Below are 20,660 nucleotides of genomic sequence, written 5' to 3' on the forward strand. Positions count from 1 at the left end.
GTAACACGGCTGATTATGTTAGCGTGTCGTTAAAAAAAGTGTCAAAATTTCCCTACCAACAGTGTTTGCCGTTGGCAGGGACATTTCGGCTGTTTTTGTAGGGTAGCCAACCAGCGTTATCAGTCATGATACCCATCATTTTGCACGGCAATAAACAAGCTTTCCAATGGTATAAGACACAATGCTTAACTTACAAATACAACGGTCATATGATCGAAGGGATTTGGGGTACTTTGTTCTTATAAACCACTCACAAACAATGTACTGTCTCCGTTGTCACCTCATCTATTGTATTGTATTATACACCATATGAAACCTTGTGTATTGCCCTTTACAATGATACCCCATATGGTATCATTATTTATTTGTGAGGCAAATAATAGGGCTGCGAGTCAAAAATATATCAAAATTTCCCTGCCAACAGAGTGTTTGACATTGGCAAAGGAATTTTGGCTCTTTGACAGGGTTGAGCTTATTATGTCATGGAAAATTGAATGTGAAAACTGAGACAAACGTCAAACAAATTGAAATATTATTTATATCCACCAAGAGCGCGGTGATTCAAACAGGTATTGACACCAGAATATTTGTATCTGTATAGCTATAGTATAGCCTGCGTTCAGTAAACAAAAAACAGACAAATTACACAGCTAAACACACTGATATATACAGACACAGCGCGACAAGCAACACACGGTTATACACACATGTTCAAACACACACACTCACACAGAGACACATCTACACACAGATACACACACACACACACACACATGCACACACACACATACAAACACACATACACACACATGCACACACACAGAGATACGCACGCACACACACATGCACACCGTGACACATGCACAAACACACACAGATACACACACACACATGCACACACACACATGCACACACATACACACACACATACACACACACATGCACACACACACACAGATACACACACATAAACACATACACAACGTGACACAAGCACACACACATATATGCACAGCTAAAAGTCGTTGCTAATTGATGATGTTGAACCCTCTCAATGTCCATTATACCCAGTGAATAGTTCATTAATGATTCTTGCCATACTTAAAGTGTACATGTAATTCTGATACTTTCAAGATTATTGAAATCCGAAGTTCTTCCCAAGTATAACTAGCGTGGTTGTGTGGTGACTAAACAAGGTCATTGTGTTGTGAATAAACAATAAAAATATCATTGTCATGTCTTTTTTTCGAGTACGGTGACGAGTAATAATTTCAGTCTTCATTTATAATGTGGACTCATTTCCCATATGGTGACTGACTATATAGTTACTATGAACTAGTAATACTAGTTCATTGCTATTCTGTTTCTCTGTTTTCTGCCTCGATGTCTGCCCTGGCCACCCAATGCAGGAAAGACATCGTCCTGTGGTACAGCATGGCCAGGAACTGGATGACTTGGATCACGCCAAACACGAACAGGGAGAGGATCCCCAGTGGGTTGTGTCCGGAGATGTGGAGCACCTGAAACAGGATGTGGGAGATCAGGCCACAGCAAGTAAATTTTATGGATGACTGCAGCGTAGGCATAAATTTTCGCCTGATTTCACAAGATTATTTTCTCCTTCGGAGATGGTCAACATGACGAGAAAGTACCAAAATGGGAAAATGTGTTAATGATTATAAAAGCGTCATGATCTTAATACGTTTGTTCACTGTTCAGAGCTATGGGCTCAAGCAATTTTACGTACTAAAAAGAAGCTTAAATCTTTAGTATGACCAATGGCTAGATGGTCACTAGCCTTTGTTGTATATTGCGCTGCAACCAAGTCATACCTCAGATCTGGCTAAGGCGACGATGACGACCAGCCACAGGACGTTGACGGCAGCCAGAACCTTGATGGCGGAGTCCCGAAGTTCTCCCAGCTCTACTTTCAGCGTGTCGGCATTAATATTGTTGCTGTTGAAGTTGTCAGTGTCCTGGTCTGGTCTAAGGCAGCTTCAGAAAAAAAAACAAGGGCAAAGAAATAGAATAGTCTGTGTTTACACAATCTCTCGCTGGCTGGGGTTAATGACCCCCACCTCCAAGGGCGGTAACTCTCGGGCTGAGCGCAAGAAGCGCGGTTTAAGTCAGGCTAACAAATGGAACAGCGATGTAATATATAAGCGTTCCATGGGTCATATTCTAGACAGATATCCGAAGTCTAGACCTAGTCTCGAGCTCTTTTGGAAAGGTCGAAGGAGACTCAGTAGGTTTGTCTACCGGGTTGGACATATTCGATTTAACGTTCAATGTGTCATTTATTTCATTCAACTGCTTAGTTCTTTAAGTGTTATTCAGAACGAAATGTTATTAGATCATCAACAGCAGTAAAATCAGCCAATCAGATACATTTTCTATTATGATGAGTAAAAGAAAAATTAAAACAAAATAGCGTTGAATTGTAAGTATACATTAGCAAATTAACATTTACTACCCTGAAGAAAAATCGGACTTATCATGTGAACACAAGACACTAGTTGAGACCTAGAGGGGATTTGTCCTGCTCACCCATTTGCCAGCCGTTCCCACATGCGGTGTTGTTTCTTCAAAAGTGGCTCAGCTTCCGACATGTCTTGTGCTGGTTTCTCCTTCATCAGTTTCTCTATCTTCTCCTGTAGTTTTTCCTCTGTAAGGAATATCAGAAAGGTACTTTGTTTGTTTGACCTGTACATGGTTTTACGTATAAAACTACAATGCGTCGATCGACATTCACTCACTAGAGTAATATATATATATATATATATATGGATAGAAGATTCGGTTCATGAAAAGAAATGCATTTATTCAGAAGTGTCGCACCATAGAAAACATAAGTCATCTTACAGGTAGGGTAACGGAGAAGCAGAACACAACTGCACCTAAAACGTAAAATGATATACCTACAAAATTGAAAAGCACAAAACAATCAGGCTCGCTCCCTGGGAGAGTCGCCAAAAAGTTATCAATTATTACGGGCACAATTCAATGCAACGTTACCGTCACTAGGTTCTCTCATGTAGGCGATGGATTCCTTCAGGCGCTTAATGTGACCTGCAAAAATTGGTGGAAACAAGATATAAGCCACAACAGATACACAGTTAATCCACCAAAACCATCCTCCTACGCAGGGACATCCAACAGCCAAACCGCCTGTCTGGATGTACCCCGCTTTTTCAACCGTCACTCTTAGTTTCTGTGGACGTCCCTCCCAAACCAACTGTCAGCCAATCAGAGAATAGGCCTTTCTGTTTTCAAAAGGAGTCTCGCATGTATAAGGGTAACTTCATTAATATTTATAAGCGGGGCGGTCAGGAACTAAGGGTGACGGTTGAAAGAGCAGGGTACATCCCGACAGGCGGTTTGGCTGTTGGATGTCCCTGCATAGGAGGATGACCAAAACACGAAAAAGGGAGACTAACGGTAAACGGTATACCCACCTTTCTTGCGTATTCCTATGTTCTCGAAAAGCTGATCTAAGTTACAAGATTTAAGTCGAGCCAGATCTTCTTTTTCTTTATAGCCTGCATTCAGAAATGCTGTCAGGTAGTCGTCTTCACAGTGAATAAGCCTTATCCTGGTGAGCCAGTCCTCTGTGTCGTCCTGTAAATAAGAACTTCATTAAGCCCCGTTTACAAATCAAAATTTAGCTCGGCCGAGGTGTCAGCGAGCTCTAAATTACGAGGAGGCGTGAACCTGATGCCTACGAACAAATGGCAGAGTTTCTTCGTCGGCATCAGGGTCATACCTCCTCGTAATTTAGAGCTCGCTGACAACTCGGCCGAGCTAAAATCTTGATTTGTAAACGGGGCTTTATGACACAGCTTATGCTCTTGTAGAATGCACTTTTACGGTCATGCTTTCCTTTTAGATATTTAAATGCGGGATCATCGTATGTAAAGATTCATCTTTCTCGAAGCGCCACCCTAGGCGTATTCTTAGGGAGAGTTGTGAGAGGAGCCGACGGCAATTTCCGTATTGAATACTAAAAATTTAGTTACTACAGAATATAAACGAACGACGTTTTTTGGGTGTATTAGTGTATATTGCTCACTTTCCATGATGTTTCTTCGCACAGTTTGTTAGGGATTAAATTAATACGATATTATCGTAAATTACCATCGTAATCAAAAGTACGCTTATGTACGCTTATTAGTCCACCTGAAAGTTACGAAACGCTCGGATATGGTACCGACCATTTTGAGACATGACGAGGACCGTTTACGAGATGGAAAGGATGAGGTAGCTATCGAGGTATATCAAAGCAAACAGAAACAAAGAACTTCAGGAATTATGTCCGATTAGAATATGAAATCTGCTCTTAGTCTTTAAACTAAGAAATCATTCAACGATCGTCTCACAGGTATGCGACTGCGGAAGGTGTTTGGTGGCAACCTCTTGATATGTTCCAGGATTTGGTCCCTGTGTAGATCATCTCCAATTTCTATGTCTCCCAGTTCCTGGATGAAGAGGAAGAAACAAGAAATGATACAGCAAATGTTGCTATAAGTCGAGCACGTAATACCAGGCTACTCGAGAAATTCTCTACCTTATTTAGCCGGGATTGGTTTGATCCACTCACACTGGGAGGGACCGACTATTTTGGATACGTATGGCGGGTTCTTTTACGTGCCTGGGGTATGGCTCTTCCCGAACACGGGACCTCCTTTTAACGTCCTATCCAAGGGACGGCCCCAACCTGAAGATAGGTAGTCATTTTTTTCACCTGAGTGAAGTGAGGAAAGTCGGGTAAAGTGCGTTTCCCAAGGGCACAAGATTTGTGACATGGTAGGTTTTGAACCCAGGCCCATAGATTACAATCATTACTATCATTATCGAATTATCTACAGGAAGATACAACTCCCACGGTTGGACCAAAAGCTCTCGTAGCTTACAAGTATATCAGGATTTGTAAAGGAAAATGTTTGGATTTTGTTGAATATAACATTGTCTTTCCTTTGAACTAAAGATGTATTCAAAAAGCGACACACCTTGAAAGTCATTCCAACAATGTAGCTGGTATCATCGTATCCATTCTTGATGAAATTCCATTGATAACTCCCCTGAAATATTAACAGGTATTTATTTATTTCATTTAACGAATATGGTACTAATCCCTTTCTCATCTATCTCATCTATCCCCCCCCCTCTCTCTCTCTCTCTAACATTCACACACACACACACACACACACACACACACACACATACACACGCACACACACACACACACACACGCACACAAACACGCACACACACAGGCACACACACACACACACACACACACAGGCACACACACACACACAGGCACACACACACACACACACACACACAGGCACACACACACACACATACTCGCTCACTCACTCGGTGGCTTTGTTCGAGAGTTATAGCAAAGGGAGCAAAGGACCTGGCATTATGATACCATATACACCCCGGGGCGGGTCATTAACCCTTAATTATCCGACGGAAATATGGTAGCAGGACATTGCATATATTCTGCCATATTGTGCAACACAACAAAACTTTGATTGTTCTCTCATTTCATGTAATACATGTAAACGATATAAAGTGCTATTTGCATATGTTGAACAAAGCTACTGTTAATTATGCTTTTTCAAATCACTCCACCTTCTTTATATTCCACAACAGCCTTACCGTCAGATGAGTGTTCCCGTGGAACACTTTGTTCAGCCAAAGCCGCACCTCTAGATTTTCCCCCGGGTCCACCATCAATGAAGGCCTCGCTCCGACTCGAGGATTGCCTATACAATCATGAAAACATTAAGACTGTGCATAAAAGTATACGAAACAATACAGATTTTGGAGCAGTATTTATTTTCCAAAAAAGATTCACGTCAAATTCACTTTGCGTGCCATACTTCAAGTACAAAGATTCAGTGAGGTAGCTGCGTCCAAATATAAATGGCGCCCATTCTAAAAGTTTCGAATCTTTTTTCTTTTTTCTTTTTTTTTTCTAACTGCTTTCAGACAGACGAGGATAATGGGGCACTGGACTCAAGTTAGTAATTTATATTAAACGTTAACTTTCCATTAGAAGTGCCACATACAAATTTACAATACTGAAGTCAGGTACCCAGTTTTAAACCTGGGTCATGAGGAAAGTTGTGTAAAGTGCCTTTCCTAAGGGCACAGCGTCAGCGGCACGGCGGGGATCGAACTCGGGACCTATAGATTCCTAGCCACACACGACGCCACATCTTTTATTCAAAGATTTCGAATCTTTAACATACAAACATTAGCGAAACCTCTATGACTATACAATTCACCTGTATTACTAGGGTCACTCCCTCCCACTTGGCCATGGCGTCTGTTTTCACCACTGTCATTTGTTGCATCGGCACCACTTTGGTCAGCAGTCCTTTCCTGTATCGCAGGCATATTCTGTGGGAGAGCTGTGAGAGGAGTCGATTGGAATTTCCGTCTTGAATACTACACAACAGTCGACGCCTTTTTACGTGTATTGGCATATTGCACACAGTCCACACCATGATGTTTTTTTTGCGCAGTTTGTTATGAATCATGATTGAGCCATTTGATCTTATGTAATTTTGTTTCTTTGAACCTTTGTTTATTCATGAAAGCTTTCTTAAAGCTATATCTTGTTACCATTTAGCTATTACGACATAATCATAAATTTCTATTTAAAATGTTGCTTTTGTACGCTTTTGCCTCTTGTCAGCCCCCCTAAAACTTACGAAATGCTCGGATATTGTACTGACCAATTTAAGACATGACGACGACCGTTTCAAATACCGACAACCGTTTACGAGATGGACAGCCGAGAAGTCCAGGATGGATCAAGATGGCTATCGAGGTATATCAAAGCAAAAACATTAGTGAAACCTCAAAGACTATACAATTTACCTTCATGATCACCTGCTGTATTACCAGAGTTGCTCCCTCCCGCTTTGCCATCGCGGCTGTTTTCACCATTTGTTGCCCCGGCACCACTTTGGTCAGCAGCGGCAGCCTGGGCAGTACTTCCCTCTGTCGGAGACACGGTTGCGCCCCTACATTGGCGGTAATTTCAGTGAAATAGTATCAAATTTAAAGAATGGGGAAAAACGATATAATCTTTTCATGCTCCTCTCGTATGTAACGTTATGAGCAATACATAGTTATATTTCGAAAGAGCAACAAACCCCCAAGGTGGAAAATTTCCCGACAGTTTCTTACCTGACAATATCTCTGATCGCTTCGCCAATTTTATAAAATATGCTCTTGTCTTTCGCCTTGCTTCCACCAGTAGTTGCTCCCTCTCGAGTCCCTTTGATATAAGTTGTATACAGAATGACACCGGCTACGTTAGTATTACTTCATGACAAACGACAATTTGAAGAGACTGAAATGAAATTAATTCATGAATATGTTGATTGAATTTTAGGGCTAGTGACCATATGTAAAACAATATCAGTGTCAAAACTGCTTTAATCTGCCATTCCCACTTCGTGCTGTACAAGTCCACACACACACATGCGTTTGTAACATCGTTAAGGTCCGATACCATATAGTACCAGTCCACTATTTGACAATGTGAAATTGTCATCTTCTGAATATAAACATTCTCACCCCAATTATAGAAAAATTGTTGAACATTACTTCCAACACTGTAATAACTATAGGGACTTACCCCTCTAAATTTTCGGTCAATCTCCGTCGACCTTGTTCACAGAATGACACTTTCTATCTCCAGCAGTGACGTCAGGAAGACACCACTTTTGCAGGAGGGGGGTCATAAGTACCAGAAAGTCTATGTCGCCCCCCGTCTTAGAGGTGTTGGAAGTAAAGATTAGCAATTTTTCTATACACAGGTAATGTATTCTACCAACACAGATGAACTTTCATGCTAAGCTTCTTACCCCAAGACTTGTCGGTGATGTTACACACGCCGTAGATGTTTAGAAAGATGAAAGTTGTGGGGAGGGCGATGAAGTAGAGAATTCCGTGAAGCAGACATGGAAGTTCACGAAAGTGGAGCAGTCCTGTCACCAGGAACATCCCGATCGTCGCAATGAAGTAAAATGTGTCCATCGCACTCAAAACTGCACGGAAAGACGTAATGGAAAACAATGCACCAAAACGGCAGCCCAAACAACTAAACCGTCGCAACAAACTACAGCTAGCAAAGCAATAATTTGGTTGAAAAAAATTAATAGAAGAGTTTTCATTCACAACAAATATATATATGCAATCAAACCCGACAATTTGGTCCATATATCACCTTCCTTAGGGCAATACTGACTGGTTCTATTTCGCACTCCAGCTAGGGGTCACTGCTTACAATGCGGTAACAAACGTTAAGTATTGCAATATGTACAAGATGTGACAGTCAGCAAAATGTTATCTGCATTTTGTTTGGTTATCCGCATCCAATATAACGTTATATAGAGCCACGTATGTATATGTGTATGTTTATTTTGGTTGTGAATGAACAAACAAAATAAAGAAGATAGGAAGGTGACACTTGACTTAACATTAACCAAATCAGCTTGACATAAGAGGTGTACAGAGTGTTATATTTACTCTCATTCACGCCGACCCCTCCAGAGGAGACAGCGCTGTTGCCAGCTGCAGTGAGAGTCCTTATGGTCACCACAATCTTCTCCACCAACGCTACAGCAGTCATGATCATGACGATCCCAAACGCGGCGCCCAAGGCCATGGCCCACTGCATGTAAAATGTGGCATAAAAAAGAAGAACCAAATAGAAATTTAAACGTTAAATAAATAAACGTACTTACCGTTAAGAAAATTTCTGCAATATTTTTGTCTCTGTGGGCTATCAGCGTAATTTTCATGAACTAGGGTGTGCATGGTATTGGTAGGAACGCCTTAATCATCTTGCTTTGAATGACTATCTTCAGATTACTGTCAAAGCATCAGTTATGGTGACTTCTCTCCCGGTCTGTCTGTCTGTCTGTCTGTGTCTCTGTCTCTGTCTCTGTCTCTGTCTCTGTCTGTGTCTCTGTCTGTGTCTCTGTCTCTGTCTGTGTCTCTGCCTCTGCCTCTGTCTCTGTCTGTGTCTTTGTCTCTGTCTGTGTCTCTGTCTCTGTATCCGTCTCCGTCACGTCTGTCTGTCTGTCTGTCTCTCTCTCTCTCAAACCTACCTTCAGCTGAGTCTCCTGCTCGCACTTCAGACAGACGTAACCAAACATGAAAGTGAAGATTGACATGATGGCTATGGTCGCCTCTAGAGGGAAACTACCGGACACGTAGAAGTCCAATCCTCCTGTAGATGTTGATGAATGGGAGAAGAAGAAAGCAAAAGTTTCATGAGAAATTATCCAGTAAAGTGTAACTTGTGTTGCCTGAAATGTCTCAGATTCATGTGTTAGAGGAAAATTGACCTGGAAAACCTTGTTACCAAAGCAAAAACAATGCTACTGACACCTACCGGCTGCAATGAGAATTGCAGTAGCTGGTCCAATCACGAAAGAACAGAAGAGAAGCGCCTGGTACAGTAAGAACAGGTGGGATACAGAAGGGTTGCTGGCAACCTTACACCACTTCCGAAGCAGCTCGAGCTGAGGATATTAAGCAACATTTCATGACTAAGAATGCTTCAAGGTGAACAGGCTGCTGAGTACAAAAAAACTCGTCAATATCTTCAAAGTTATGAATCAAAGTTATGAAAATCTATTATAGTATAGCTGCTGCAACGTTACATGAGGGGTCAATAAGCGTATGTGCTACTAGAAAAAACGAGATAGAATATTACACACAACTGGATCTATTTTACACTCATATTTCGTCTGACATCACTTTTCAAGCTTAGCCTCTTACCTGGTTGGCCACGGTAGACGGCCCCCACCGCCTGCGCTGGTTGAAGAACTCTTTGAAAGATTCAGGCACGAAAGTGCTGTTCTCGGCAATGGAGGTATACACCAACCGGCAGCCGCGCTCAACCTGGAGGGAAGCAAACAGGTAATTTAGAAATGCTTTCTTAATTCTTTTGCCTAGCGCTTGTCCATGGCAATAGTATTCATGTCTACATAAAGATCCACAAGTGTCCAATGGTGAAGGTGCCTCTATCGGAAGATTGACAGGATAGGCACGTTGGCGATTTGACATTTCCATATCTAAAATATGATTATATTTATTGGCTGATCAAAATATTTTTACATTTTAGCAGTTAATACTACACTTTGGCCAAGTGCGAGTGGTCTGAAAACGTGTGACCTTACCATGAGGGTGCAGAGCCAGCGATCTTCTCCCATGTCCTTCATAAGAAACTCCCTGGCCTTCCCTGCCTTGGTCGCGTAGGTAGAGACACACTTTCTGATGGCACTGCAGCGGTACACACTGAAGCAGCCCGGGCAGCACAGGACGGTTCCAAGTGTACTGTTGGCGGCCTAGAATACAACACACAAGGGTTTAGTGACAGCACAAACTGAGCTGATCAAATCATAGAAGCAAGTGAGCAAGCAATCAGCCAGCTAACCAACCAGCCAGCCAACCAACTCCCCAGCCACTCAGCAGCCAACCAGCCAGCCAGCCAACCAGCCAGCTAACCAACCAACCAGCCAGCCAGCCAACCAACTCCCCAGCCACTCAGCAGCCAACCAGCCAACCAACCAGCCAACCAACCAGCCAGCCAGCCAACCAACCAGCCAGCCAGCCAGCCAGCCAACCAGCCAGCCAACCAACTCCCCAGCCACTCAGCAGCCAGCCAGCCAGCCAGCCAACCAACTCCCCAGCCAGTCAGCGGCCAACCAGCCAACCAGCCCGCCAGCCAACCAGCCAGCCAGTCAACCAACCAACCAACCAGCCAGCCAGCCAGCCAATCAACCAACCAACCAGCCAGCCAGCCAACCAGCCAGCCAACCAACTCCCCAGCCAACCAACCAACACACCAACCAACCAACCAACCAGCCAGCCAACGAGCCAGCCAACGAACCAACCAACCAACCAACCAACCAACCAACCAACCAACCAACCAACCAACCAACCAACCAACCAACCAACTAACCAAACAGGCAAATATAAAGCAAAGAAACAAGCAAACCAACATCACAGCCTGTGCGTTCATTTGTTTTACGATAATGAAGGTATACATACCTTTTGAAACCAGTGTCCTACTGCATAGTCGAACAGTTGTAACCAGTACATAGGCCCAGAGCCCAGGCAGTGTGTCCTTCCGCATACAGCTCCCACATCCGGGTTCCACTGGGCCAGGTCAAGCAGCTTATTGGCTGACTTTGGAGTGAACTTGACGTCCGCATCGGTTGCAAGGATGTACGTGTCACGGTCAAGGTCATCACCTAATAAGCATTTAGCGGGACCCTTTACAAAGTACACACACGTCGATGAAGGTTAGACATCCAGACTCGAGTAACTGGATATGATTTCTGAAACGGTCAGACGTCTCAACTAGCATCCACTAGTTTTCGTCAGTGACACTGAAGCGACCTTGTTACCTCCATGAAAAATGGAAGGATAGTTTTTGAGTCTGTGTGTGTGCCTGTGTGTGTGTCTCTGTGTGTGTCTGGGTGTTTGAACTTGAGAACCTCTTGACTACAATGATATTTGGTGTGTGGGTAGGTGTTAAGAAGACGAAGGTCAAGGTCAATTTTGGGCCCCCTGGTGTGTGACCTTGGTACTGCAGCATAGCTTCAATATTTATAATCTTTTTACTTGGACAAGCTATGGTCTTGATTTCTTGGTGGCAGATAGCTTTTGATGCAAGGAAGAAGTGGTGTATGTTTGGGCCCCCTAGCAGCTTGCTCTGGAACTGCAGGAGCGTTTTTGTCAAAATCTTCTTAGGAGCATAATGGAACATAGGAATGATGGATTTCCATGATATTTGGTATGCAGGTACCTGTGGCAGTGACGTACATAAAGAAGTGCAAATTATGCAAATATGGACTTGAGGAAAATCTATATTTACAGTGTTTCCAATATAGGACTCAAATACATGTTACATAATGTGTAGTTTGTGGCAGGCGGAAGTTAAGCAGATACTAATTATGCAAGTAAGTCCCTAATTTGCATAATTGATTTGAAAGTGTCCTAATTCTTCTTAGTACGTGTATAAAATGATTTGGCTATCAACACTGTGACGTGTAAGTTAGTGAAAGGTGTACATAAGCAAGCATACATTATGCAAACGTCAAAGTCATTTGCATAATCAGAATATTTCATAGAGGTATGAGGTCTCCGAACTCTTGTTTGAGAGAGTTTTTATATCCTATATGAATTGAAAAACTCTCTCAAACAAGGTCACTCCGGTGTCACTGACAAAAACTAGTGAATGCTAGTTGAAACGTCTGACCGTTTCAAAAATCATATCCAGTTGCTTGAGTAATTGCTTTTTGGCGTACTTTACAAAGTACTATGGGCTGTAATTTACATAGATCAAACTAATCATTTTAATTTCATAGAGTGGTCTTTCCACGGTGCACAGGCGTTGGTGAAACAATCCATACTTCATTCGTCAGTTGATTAGACGTCTTAGGTAATCATTACTTGCAACCATATTGTGTCATTGAACGCAAAAGAAAATATAATATCAAAAGTACCTTGCCCAAGTATTTCCATTCTCAAAGACGGTGCTTTTGGTGAGATATCGTACTTTCTTTCCCAATCAAGCAGTGTGATGGTCAGTCTGTCCGTTCGGATATGGGGTTCTAGGGTCAACGTTGTTTTACTGTGCTGGTGGGGTTCGTCAGGCCACTGGACGACCCTCTCCTATATTTGATATATGTTAGAAAGAATCAGCAACTATCTGTTTAATACAAAATACAATTGATAGCTTGATAACAATAAGTCTTGTTAGACAACGTATCAACTAGTTTATAATAGATGCTTCACCTATGAGTAACCTACCTGATTAGCAACCTTGATCTTGGTCACACGTCTCCCCATGTCCCCAGCTTGTAGTATGATGCCTGTCACTGATGACTTTTCCTTTAAGTCTATGGATATTTTCTGTGGACATATATGAAATGTAACATCATGGCAAAACATGTATGCTGCCAATTGCTAATAAAAGTTGGTATGTCCCGATGTAGATCTATGGCATCTTTGATTCCTTCATCATAGTAGCCGTTTGGGATAGTGTTCTTCTCGCCGCAAAAGCGCCACCTACATCGGCTACATATAGCGGCGAGAAGCAGAACTCCAGTTAGAAGCTCTGAGGAAGATGTCTGACAGACATCGAAACGTCAGCAAGTAAGTCAAATTTTGGTTGTGAAAAAGAATTCTCATATATCCTTCATCATAGTAGTCTTGTGCAATGAAACCTGATTACGTCGATAAAGGTGAGACATCCAAGTAAAAATATACGCCCAAAAGCAGAAGGCCATCTACATAACGGTACGCCAACCATCACTACATGTTAAATATAATCATAGATGTACTTTCAGGCTAGACTTGTCTATATTGATCAAAATACTGATGTACCTGTTCAGCGGCAGTGTTGCCATTCCATGGTTTTTCTGCATCAAGTCGGAGGGAGTTCTCATGACTGCATTTCGGTGTTACCTTGATCTGCTTGTCTTTGATCGCACCACTTTTCATGCCGAGGGGTTTGTTGGACGCTACGAATGCCATCAGGTACTGAGTTAGTAGCTTTGACAGCGCAATGCAAAAGTCAATTACATTACCATTTGGACCCGTTTTGAATGGAATGGTGCAATTTGTTACTTTCTTCCTTCCTTTAAGTAATGACAAGTACCTTTGAAAAACAACTGGCTTTCCTTAACGGTGGCGCAGCTGTTATCAAAATTGTTGGTGACTAAATAATTGTATATATCAAAATAGACGCACATGCCCCTCAATTTAGAAATATTCTTAAACAGCATAGTTAAGGCCTTAAGGTTCAATGACCCGCCCTAAGGTGTATAAGTTGCCATAATTCATGGTAGATTCCTATACCTACCGAATGAACGACAGAGCACATATATATCAGGGCGGGTCATTAAGTCAACAAAATGAAGAACAAACGTGTATTACCGTCGGCGTGTCCAAGTATCTCCATCCTCAGACAAGGTGGCTGTCGTGGAGTATCGTTCTTCCCTGTCCAGTCCAGCAGTGTGATGGTCAATTTGTCGGTCAGAACTTTTGTTTTCAAGAGGCAGGTGACTGTGATGTTGCCATAGACTGTGTCTGGGTGGTCTGCGTGTCCAATTGGTGTTTTAGGCCGCGTGTTGTTGGTGTCAGACCACGCCAGGGATGTATCAGAAGAGGCCTGGGTTGTCCAAAAAGTCTCGACGTCTATTAGCTAGGTGTGTTATAAAAAAATGATTCAATTACCTTTTCTGTAAATCGTGTGATATTCCGATATCACTTCGTAAACTGAACGTCATGTTATATTGACAGCATAAGAAACTAAGGGATGAGGTCCCTACCTACCTCATTCCCAACCTTGATCTTCTTCACGCGTTCGCCCATGGCTCCAGCTTGCAATATGATGCCAGTCACCCGAGACTCTTTATTCAACGTTATGTTTAACGTCTGCAGCAGGGAATGACAGAATGAATAGCGAGTTATTTTCCTTGGTGTTTTTCTGCTTGTCTAGGGATGTTGTAGCAGTTTTACATTGCGTGTCTACCTATTGGACAGAAGAATGGATGTTGACAGTAATCCACTGTACATCTTACCTGTTCAGTATCAGTGGTGCCCTCCCAAGGCTGTTTTGCATGCAGGCGGAGACAGTTGTTTTCGTGACACGTGGATTGCGATGAGTCTATAATCTTTCCATCCGCGATAGCACCACTTTCCATACCGAGTGGTTTGTAGTAGGCTAGAAATAGAAGTCAATAGAGAAGTGTATGTAACCTAGACTGGTAAATACAAGTACAGAAAAATACATTAACTTACACGTAAGCTATTTGCCATGCTATAGCAAGCGGTCATAGATTTGTAAGCAGTAGGTAACGCTAGGATATTAGTGGAAATCTGCACAGCTAGCTGAGTAGCAGCTCAATTCACCACTATAAACAGCAAGAGAATATACAAGCCCGTCAACTAAGACCTAGGTCTGGAATTCTTTAACATAACATAACATTAGCAAATGTCTTACCCATGTAATTCAGGATGTAGGTCATGTACATGATCTGACTCCAACGTTTCTTGTTTTTCACCTATACAGAAATGCAGAATAATATTTAACATACAATGAGCTGTTTATGTGCATCCGATCCAATAGCATCTTTAAAGTTGATACACATGTTAAAGATCTGTATCATATTTCAATACGATATGCTGCCATTTTTATGATTATCTACCTGCCATTTCTGCATTGGTCATTTTCATATCGGTTGCCACTTCTGCCTTAGAGCGTAGGTCTACAAGCAGCTTACTTCTACAAGTAGTTGTCAAGGTGACTATAAAATATATGGGATTGCCAATACATTTATCTTTACACTTATATGTTGATTTCATGACACCTACCAGAAGGTTATCCTTGAGATGGATGTAGAACTTCATGCCCCTGTTGCTGTCTCCATCAGCTCTCCAGTCGAACTGCAGCTGCAGCCCGTACGGAGTCTGCCACTTGATGCAGTCATCAAGGAGACTGTGAGGGCGGCCATCGGCTCCTGTCACTGTGTATTTAAACAAGGAAACAGTGGTTTTCTAATTCTGCAGCTGTCAATAGCAAATATCAAAGTGGTATGTTTACAAGGCTGATCATGGCATCATTGTCTTGCTCGGGAGAATGATCATACTCAATAGCAATGAACATATTTCTAGGTGAGTTCATCAACTTCGAACTTACACCAATAATTATAAACAAAATTAATGTTCAGGGCTTTAAACTTTCCTAACCATAACTTGAGAACGACAATAACCTCACCTTCAGTCATCTCGTGAATGATTGACAGGAGCTGGATAGCGAAAGGTTGGAGTTCAAGTTGTCTGCAGCCGTCATCAAACAGGATGTGGGACTCGTACTTCCGGCGGTCCTCCTTGCAGGGGCTCGTCGCCATGTTCCGGATTGATTTCATCAGCTGTGTCATTTCCTCTTTAGACTGAAAGTAAAAATTATCACTCCAACTTAAGTACTTGTAGGTACGGTACGGTATGTAGGTACGGCATAGCAAGCGATGTTAAACTAATATAACCCAAGACAGGTACTGAGGGAAAGACTTGTGAAGAATCTGTAAGAATGATGCCTTTACCTCACGGTACATTGTGGTGCAAATATAGACGTGTGTATTCTTGACTGTCGTGTCTTTGTCCCTGTGATCTTCGGGGCTGTTAAACTCTGTCTTCTTGTTCAGCAACAGATGTTGGTTCAGGAACACGGCGTTGTAGCCAGGAACCCAAAACAGCTGCATAGAATTTTCATTTCAGGCACAAAGTCCCATATCATTGCATTATAGATTACGAATAAACATACAAACATACAAAGCTGAAAAAGATTAACCCTATCCAGACGGGGGGGGGGGGGCTAAAAGTGCCCGCGCCAACTTTGACGTCGGATAACTGCCGAACGACGTGTGCTAGGACTACGAAACTTGGTGACTTTTCCTAAAATATTCTTAGCAACAATTCTGCGAAAAAAATTTTAGTGTATGATATTTCGTGTTGCCATGGCAACGGGTTTCTGACAGGCATATTTTACGAAGTTTACTAATTTCAGTTTGAATTATGGGATTTCATAGCTTTATTGCTAAACCAAACTTGTTCATCTATATAATTAAGATCCTGTGTAATTTTAAGTTACATTTCTAATTAATTATTCATAATTTATGCTAATTTGATGACGTCATGGGTCAAAATCCAAGATGGCGGACAATGCCATTTTTAACGATAAATACATGTTATTTTTACTCAAATTCCGTCAGAATCTTTTATTTTCTTACAAAACACAATCATTTGAACCTTTTTAGTCCACTTCCATTGGGTTTTGGGGTTATATGTGGAAAAAATCGTATTTTAGAAAATTCAAGCTTGTCGATCCAAGATGGCGGACAAATGACGTCATTTTCTGACGTCATATTGGCGTCAGTGTCGTCGTCATTGGCAACAAAAGTTTTGGCAGACTTAGACGCCAATACGATAACCTTAATAGTCATCGTTTTCTTGAATTCCTTTAAGTATAGCGGAAATTTCATATGTAGACGATTTTACCCAAAAATATGACATTATGACGTCATAATTACGTCATATTACGTCATAACGATACCAAACTTACAGAATACTGTAAATGCATTTAATTTCGCGGGGATTTAATTTCGCGGTAGCGGCAAAATGGACATTTCGCGGTGGATTTAATTTCGCGGTAGCGCCATCCCGCAAAATTCAATGCATTTTCAGCACTGCACTGTAGTCACGAACTGCCGTGTAAAACCCGGCGCCTCTACAAACCGCCAGTCGGAAAACACTTGCTGGTTACCCGGTAAGGGTCCTATACAGACGGATAGAACAGTTTCCATGCTTTTGACTTGTTCTTGCGTGAGCCACTGTTACTGATCTAATCGTATCTACCCTCTCAATACGTAATAGTATACAGTAGTACGACCTTTGTATCATGGTGAACATACTGTACAGTACTGTAATACAGTTGGTCGTATGAAAAAATTACATGTGTGTCTTCAGTCAAGACTTCACCATAGTAAGTATGTCAAACATTTCATTATACAGTGACAAAGACAGTAGTAGTATGTACATGGAGCGGAAAAGGGGCACCTTAGGCGGCGCCAGCAGACGAAATATTCGCGGTGGATTTAATTTCGCGGTGAAGCGGCCGCCGCGAAAACCGCGAATATTAATCCACCGCGAATGTTTTTGCATTTACAGTATATAAAACTTAACTAGTACATCATCCCCTCCAAATTTGGGGATCGTAACTTAAGCCGTTTTGAAATTAGGAAGGGGGGGTCAAAAGGGCCCCCCCCCCCCCCCCCCGGTCCCAGGTATCCCCCAAAAGCCCGGTCTGGATAGGTTTTAAAGTACAACATAGTGAAATAAAATACAGTGGTGGTTAAATCTGTGAAGATTGCCTGAAAATAACTCTAACTCTAAAATCAAGTTATTGTCAAAGTTATTTCACTTGCTTTAGTGTCACTTATTAAGATTTCTAGGAATTTTGCTCAACGTTTGATCCATATACTAAAACAAATTTTACTACAGAGACCCAGTGTCTTACCTTTGCCTCTGGTTCCATGACTTCTACGGGACTCAAGCTGATGGTCACTACCATCACCAACTCTGTCAGCAGCATCGCTATCATAGCGACCCATGTCCCCACCTGGGCATCTCCGGCAGTCTCACACAGGTTTAAACCCGGAATGGTCAGCGATAGGAACTCGCAGAAAGGAGGGACGTGCACCGCAAGTACAAAACAGAGAGACGAGACCACAATGGATAGTATAAAGGCGAGTTGTAGCTTGCTCTTGAGGGCGACCACTACGAGCAACAGCACGCCAGTCGCACAGCAGATGTTGGTCAGGAACGCGAGGAAATAGCTCCAGTTTCTGTCGATCCGCCACAACGGTTGTGCTGCCCACTGCCACATAAGGCTAGGATCTTCAACTGTTCCGTCAAAATATACAATGGCGTAGATTATTGGGAATGTCAAGAGGAATTTCACAAGGTTGGAGATTATTCCCATCTTCCATCGCGCGCTAGTCTTAAAGTCGTTATCGTCACACGCTATTTCTTCAAAAGGTTGCACTTCGTCCCTTCCAGCTTGAGATCTCTGTGATTTCTTTAAAGTCATCTTCTTGAAAAGCTTGATATCGGGAGTCCACGCCAATGTCAAGGGCAGTAGGGTGACGAGAAATGTGGCCGACGAATGAAGAGAATACCCTATCAGACCAACGGTACACGCGACCAACCCCACTGCAAAGGCTACTATTAACCATCCATTTCTTTTGTGAATTATTTCATGTTTACTTGGGCAGCAGCGATTTGTGAGCTGTTGGCCGAACTGCACCAGTAGGGGGAACAGGTGCACGGCATTCATGGCCATGACGTTAGCGATCTGAGACGATGTTGCCGATGGAAGAACGACCAAGATGAAGAAGCCGACACCGAACACTTCAAAGATACTCATTGCGATTCCCTGCAAATTCCAGATTGGCAAAAGACATTACAGGATATTTGATTTTTTCTTATCAGTCAGTCAATCAATCAATCAATCAATCAATCAATCAATCAATCAAATGGGAACAGGTTACATGTAATACATTAGCGCAAAAGCGAATTGTAGTCTGACAGTACATGACATTGCTAGCTCTATACTCAATAGAAACCAGGTGAATTCAACAAAGACTTGACGTAGTTAACATGGTTCCTATTCACAGAGGTCTTTTAAAACTCAAGCACAAAGAAATGTGTTTGTATTGAACAAACGGCAGACCATTCAAAACATTATTAGTATTTGAAAAGTAATCATTCAACACGGTACAAAGTACCCAAAGCTGGCAGAGTAGAATGAAAGGGTTAAAAAGAGTTCGAGCTTGACAAACTTTGGGAAGGTAGAGCAATGATGTCATGTGCCATGGCAACATCTTTTCACAGTTTAAACGAGTGCCTTTATATTTACCTACGATGTTCAGTACACAGAAGTATTTGTTCCGTCCAAAGTCAATAACCATGTGATACTCATGCACATGCCAAAAATAAGCTAGCTAGGTCAAGATGATAATTTGGTCAAGGCAGTAAAAACACCACACGATAGCTGGACAGACAATGTACAATCGACTCTATTACACAATGAGTATATAAGATAAATACATATAGAATTCTCTCAAAACCCAAGCAGGTAAGCACACCTGTATGTGACCACAATTGTAATTCTCAAATTGTTTGTGTTTGTTCATTAGTTGTCTTAATTCTGTGTCTTTGGGTTCATTTATTTTAGATAGCCTCAAAATATTTCAGGTAGACATAGCAAACGTATGAATAGATGTCTGTATTGCAGAACATGGCGCAAAAGTTGGACGTTTTCTCTAGAAAAAATATGACTCCTTTTTTAAACACATTTCATTAAAAGTGTTCATCTAAGGTCGAATACAAGGCCGCACAATTCTAGGCAAGCACTACTCCTCCTACTTAGAGGCCTGCCAACAACTCAACCTCCCGACACTTGAGGCTAGACGGACCCTGTTATGTAGAAAGTTCGGACTCAGACTGTTAAACTCTCCCCTCTACCGTGACTGGCTTCCACCGTCCCGTGGCGAGATCAGCGGCCGTCTCACCAGAACTTGTAATAATCTGAACTCTGTTCTCACTAGAACTGCCCGGTACCATAACAGCAGCATTCCTTTCCTTGTCAGACTGCTAAATTCATCCTAGTACTGATGCTAAAGCACATCTGAATTCCGAACAGACCTGTTTGCTGCTCTTCACCCACTGCATATATACTTTAGTGCTACATGATGGAAAATCACGATTAATTGAATGTACAATTATTATATTAGTTTTTAATCGCGTAATTCATTTATAAATATTTCAATCCTTGCTTCTTATCTTAATGTGCTAGGAATTTTATCGTATATAATGTATGGACTCATAACTGTGCTGAATGTAATGTCATTACCTCAATTCAGCCGCAAGGCTGCGATCCGTATGACATGCTTGCCAAATAAACCATTATATATATACGTATATGTCTCTGGGCAAAAAGTACACGGAAAATAAATATTTCCAAAAGAACTGACTGAACACCGGCC

At 42.0% G+C, this 20,660-nt stretch overlaps 1 protein-coding gene across 1 annotated transcript; it reads right to left on the minus strand.

Annotated features, from left to right (window-relative positions):
• Window positions 1-928: 928 nt before the first annotated feature.
• Window positions 929-19,042, minus strand: LOC118405094. Its single transcript, XM_035804495.1, has 29 exons — window positions 18,131-19,042; window positions 16,158-16,310; window positions 15,833-16,007; window positions 15,430-15,581; window positions 15,059-15,119; window positions 14,637-14,779; window positions 14,389-14,490; window positions 13,990-14,257; window positions 13,438-13,574; window positions 12,862-12,963; window positions 12,555-12,723; window positions 11,095-11,297; window positions 10,221-10,388; window positions 9,820-9,942; window positions 9,431-9,560; window positions 9,144-9,265; window positions 8,560-8,704; window positions 7,896-8,078; window positions 7,213-7,303; window positions 6,901-7,046; window positions 6,303-6,428; window positions 5,671-5,777; window positions 5,007-5,078; window positions 4,377-4,475; window positions 3,456-3,618; window positions 3,016-3,069; window positions 2,548-2,665; window positions 1,833-1,995; window positions 929-1,520 (listed from the first exon to the last, which is right to left on the minus strand). Exons 1-29 carry the CDS (start codon window positions 19,037-19,039, stop codon window positions 1,356-1,358), a joined length of 4,749 nt encoding a protein of 1,582 aa, XP_035660388.1. The 5' UTR covers window positions 19,040-19,042; the 3' UTR covers window positions 929-1,355.
• Between the last annotated feature and the right edge of the window lie 1,618 nt (window positions 19,043-20,660).

The sequence above is a fragment of the Branchiostoma floridae genome, chromosome 17 (genome assembly GCF_000003815.2).
Source record: "Branchiostoma floridae strain S238N-H82 chromosome 17, Bfl_VNyyK, whole genome shotgun sequence".
NCBI classification, from domain to species: Eukaryota; Metazoa; Chordata; class Leptocardii; order Amphioxiformes; family Branchiostomatidae; genus Branchiostoma; species Branchiostoma floridae.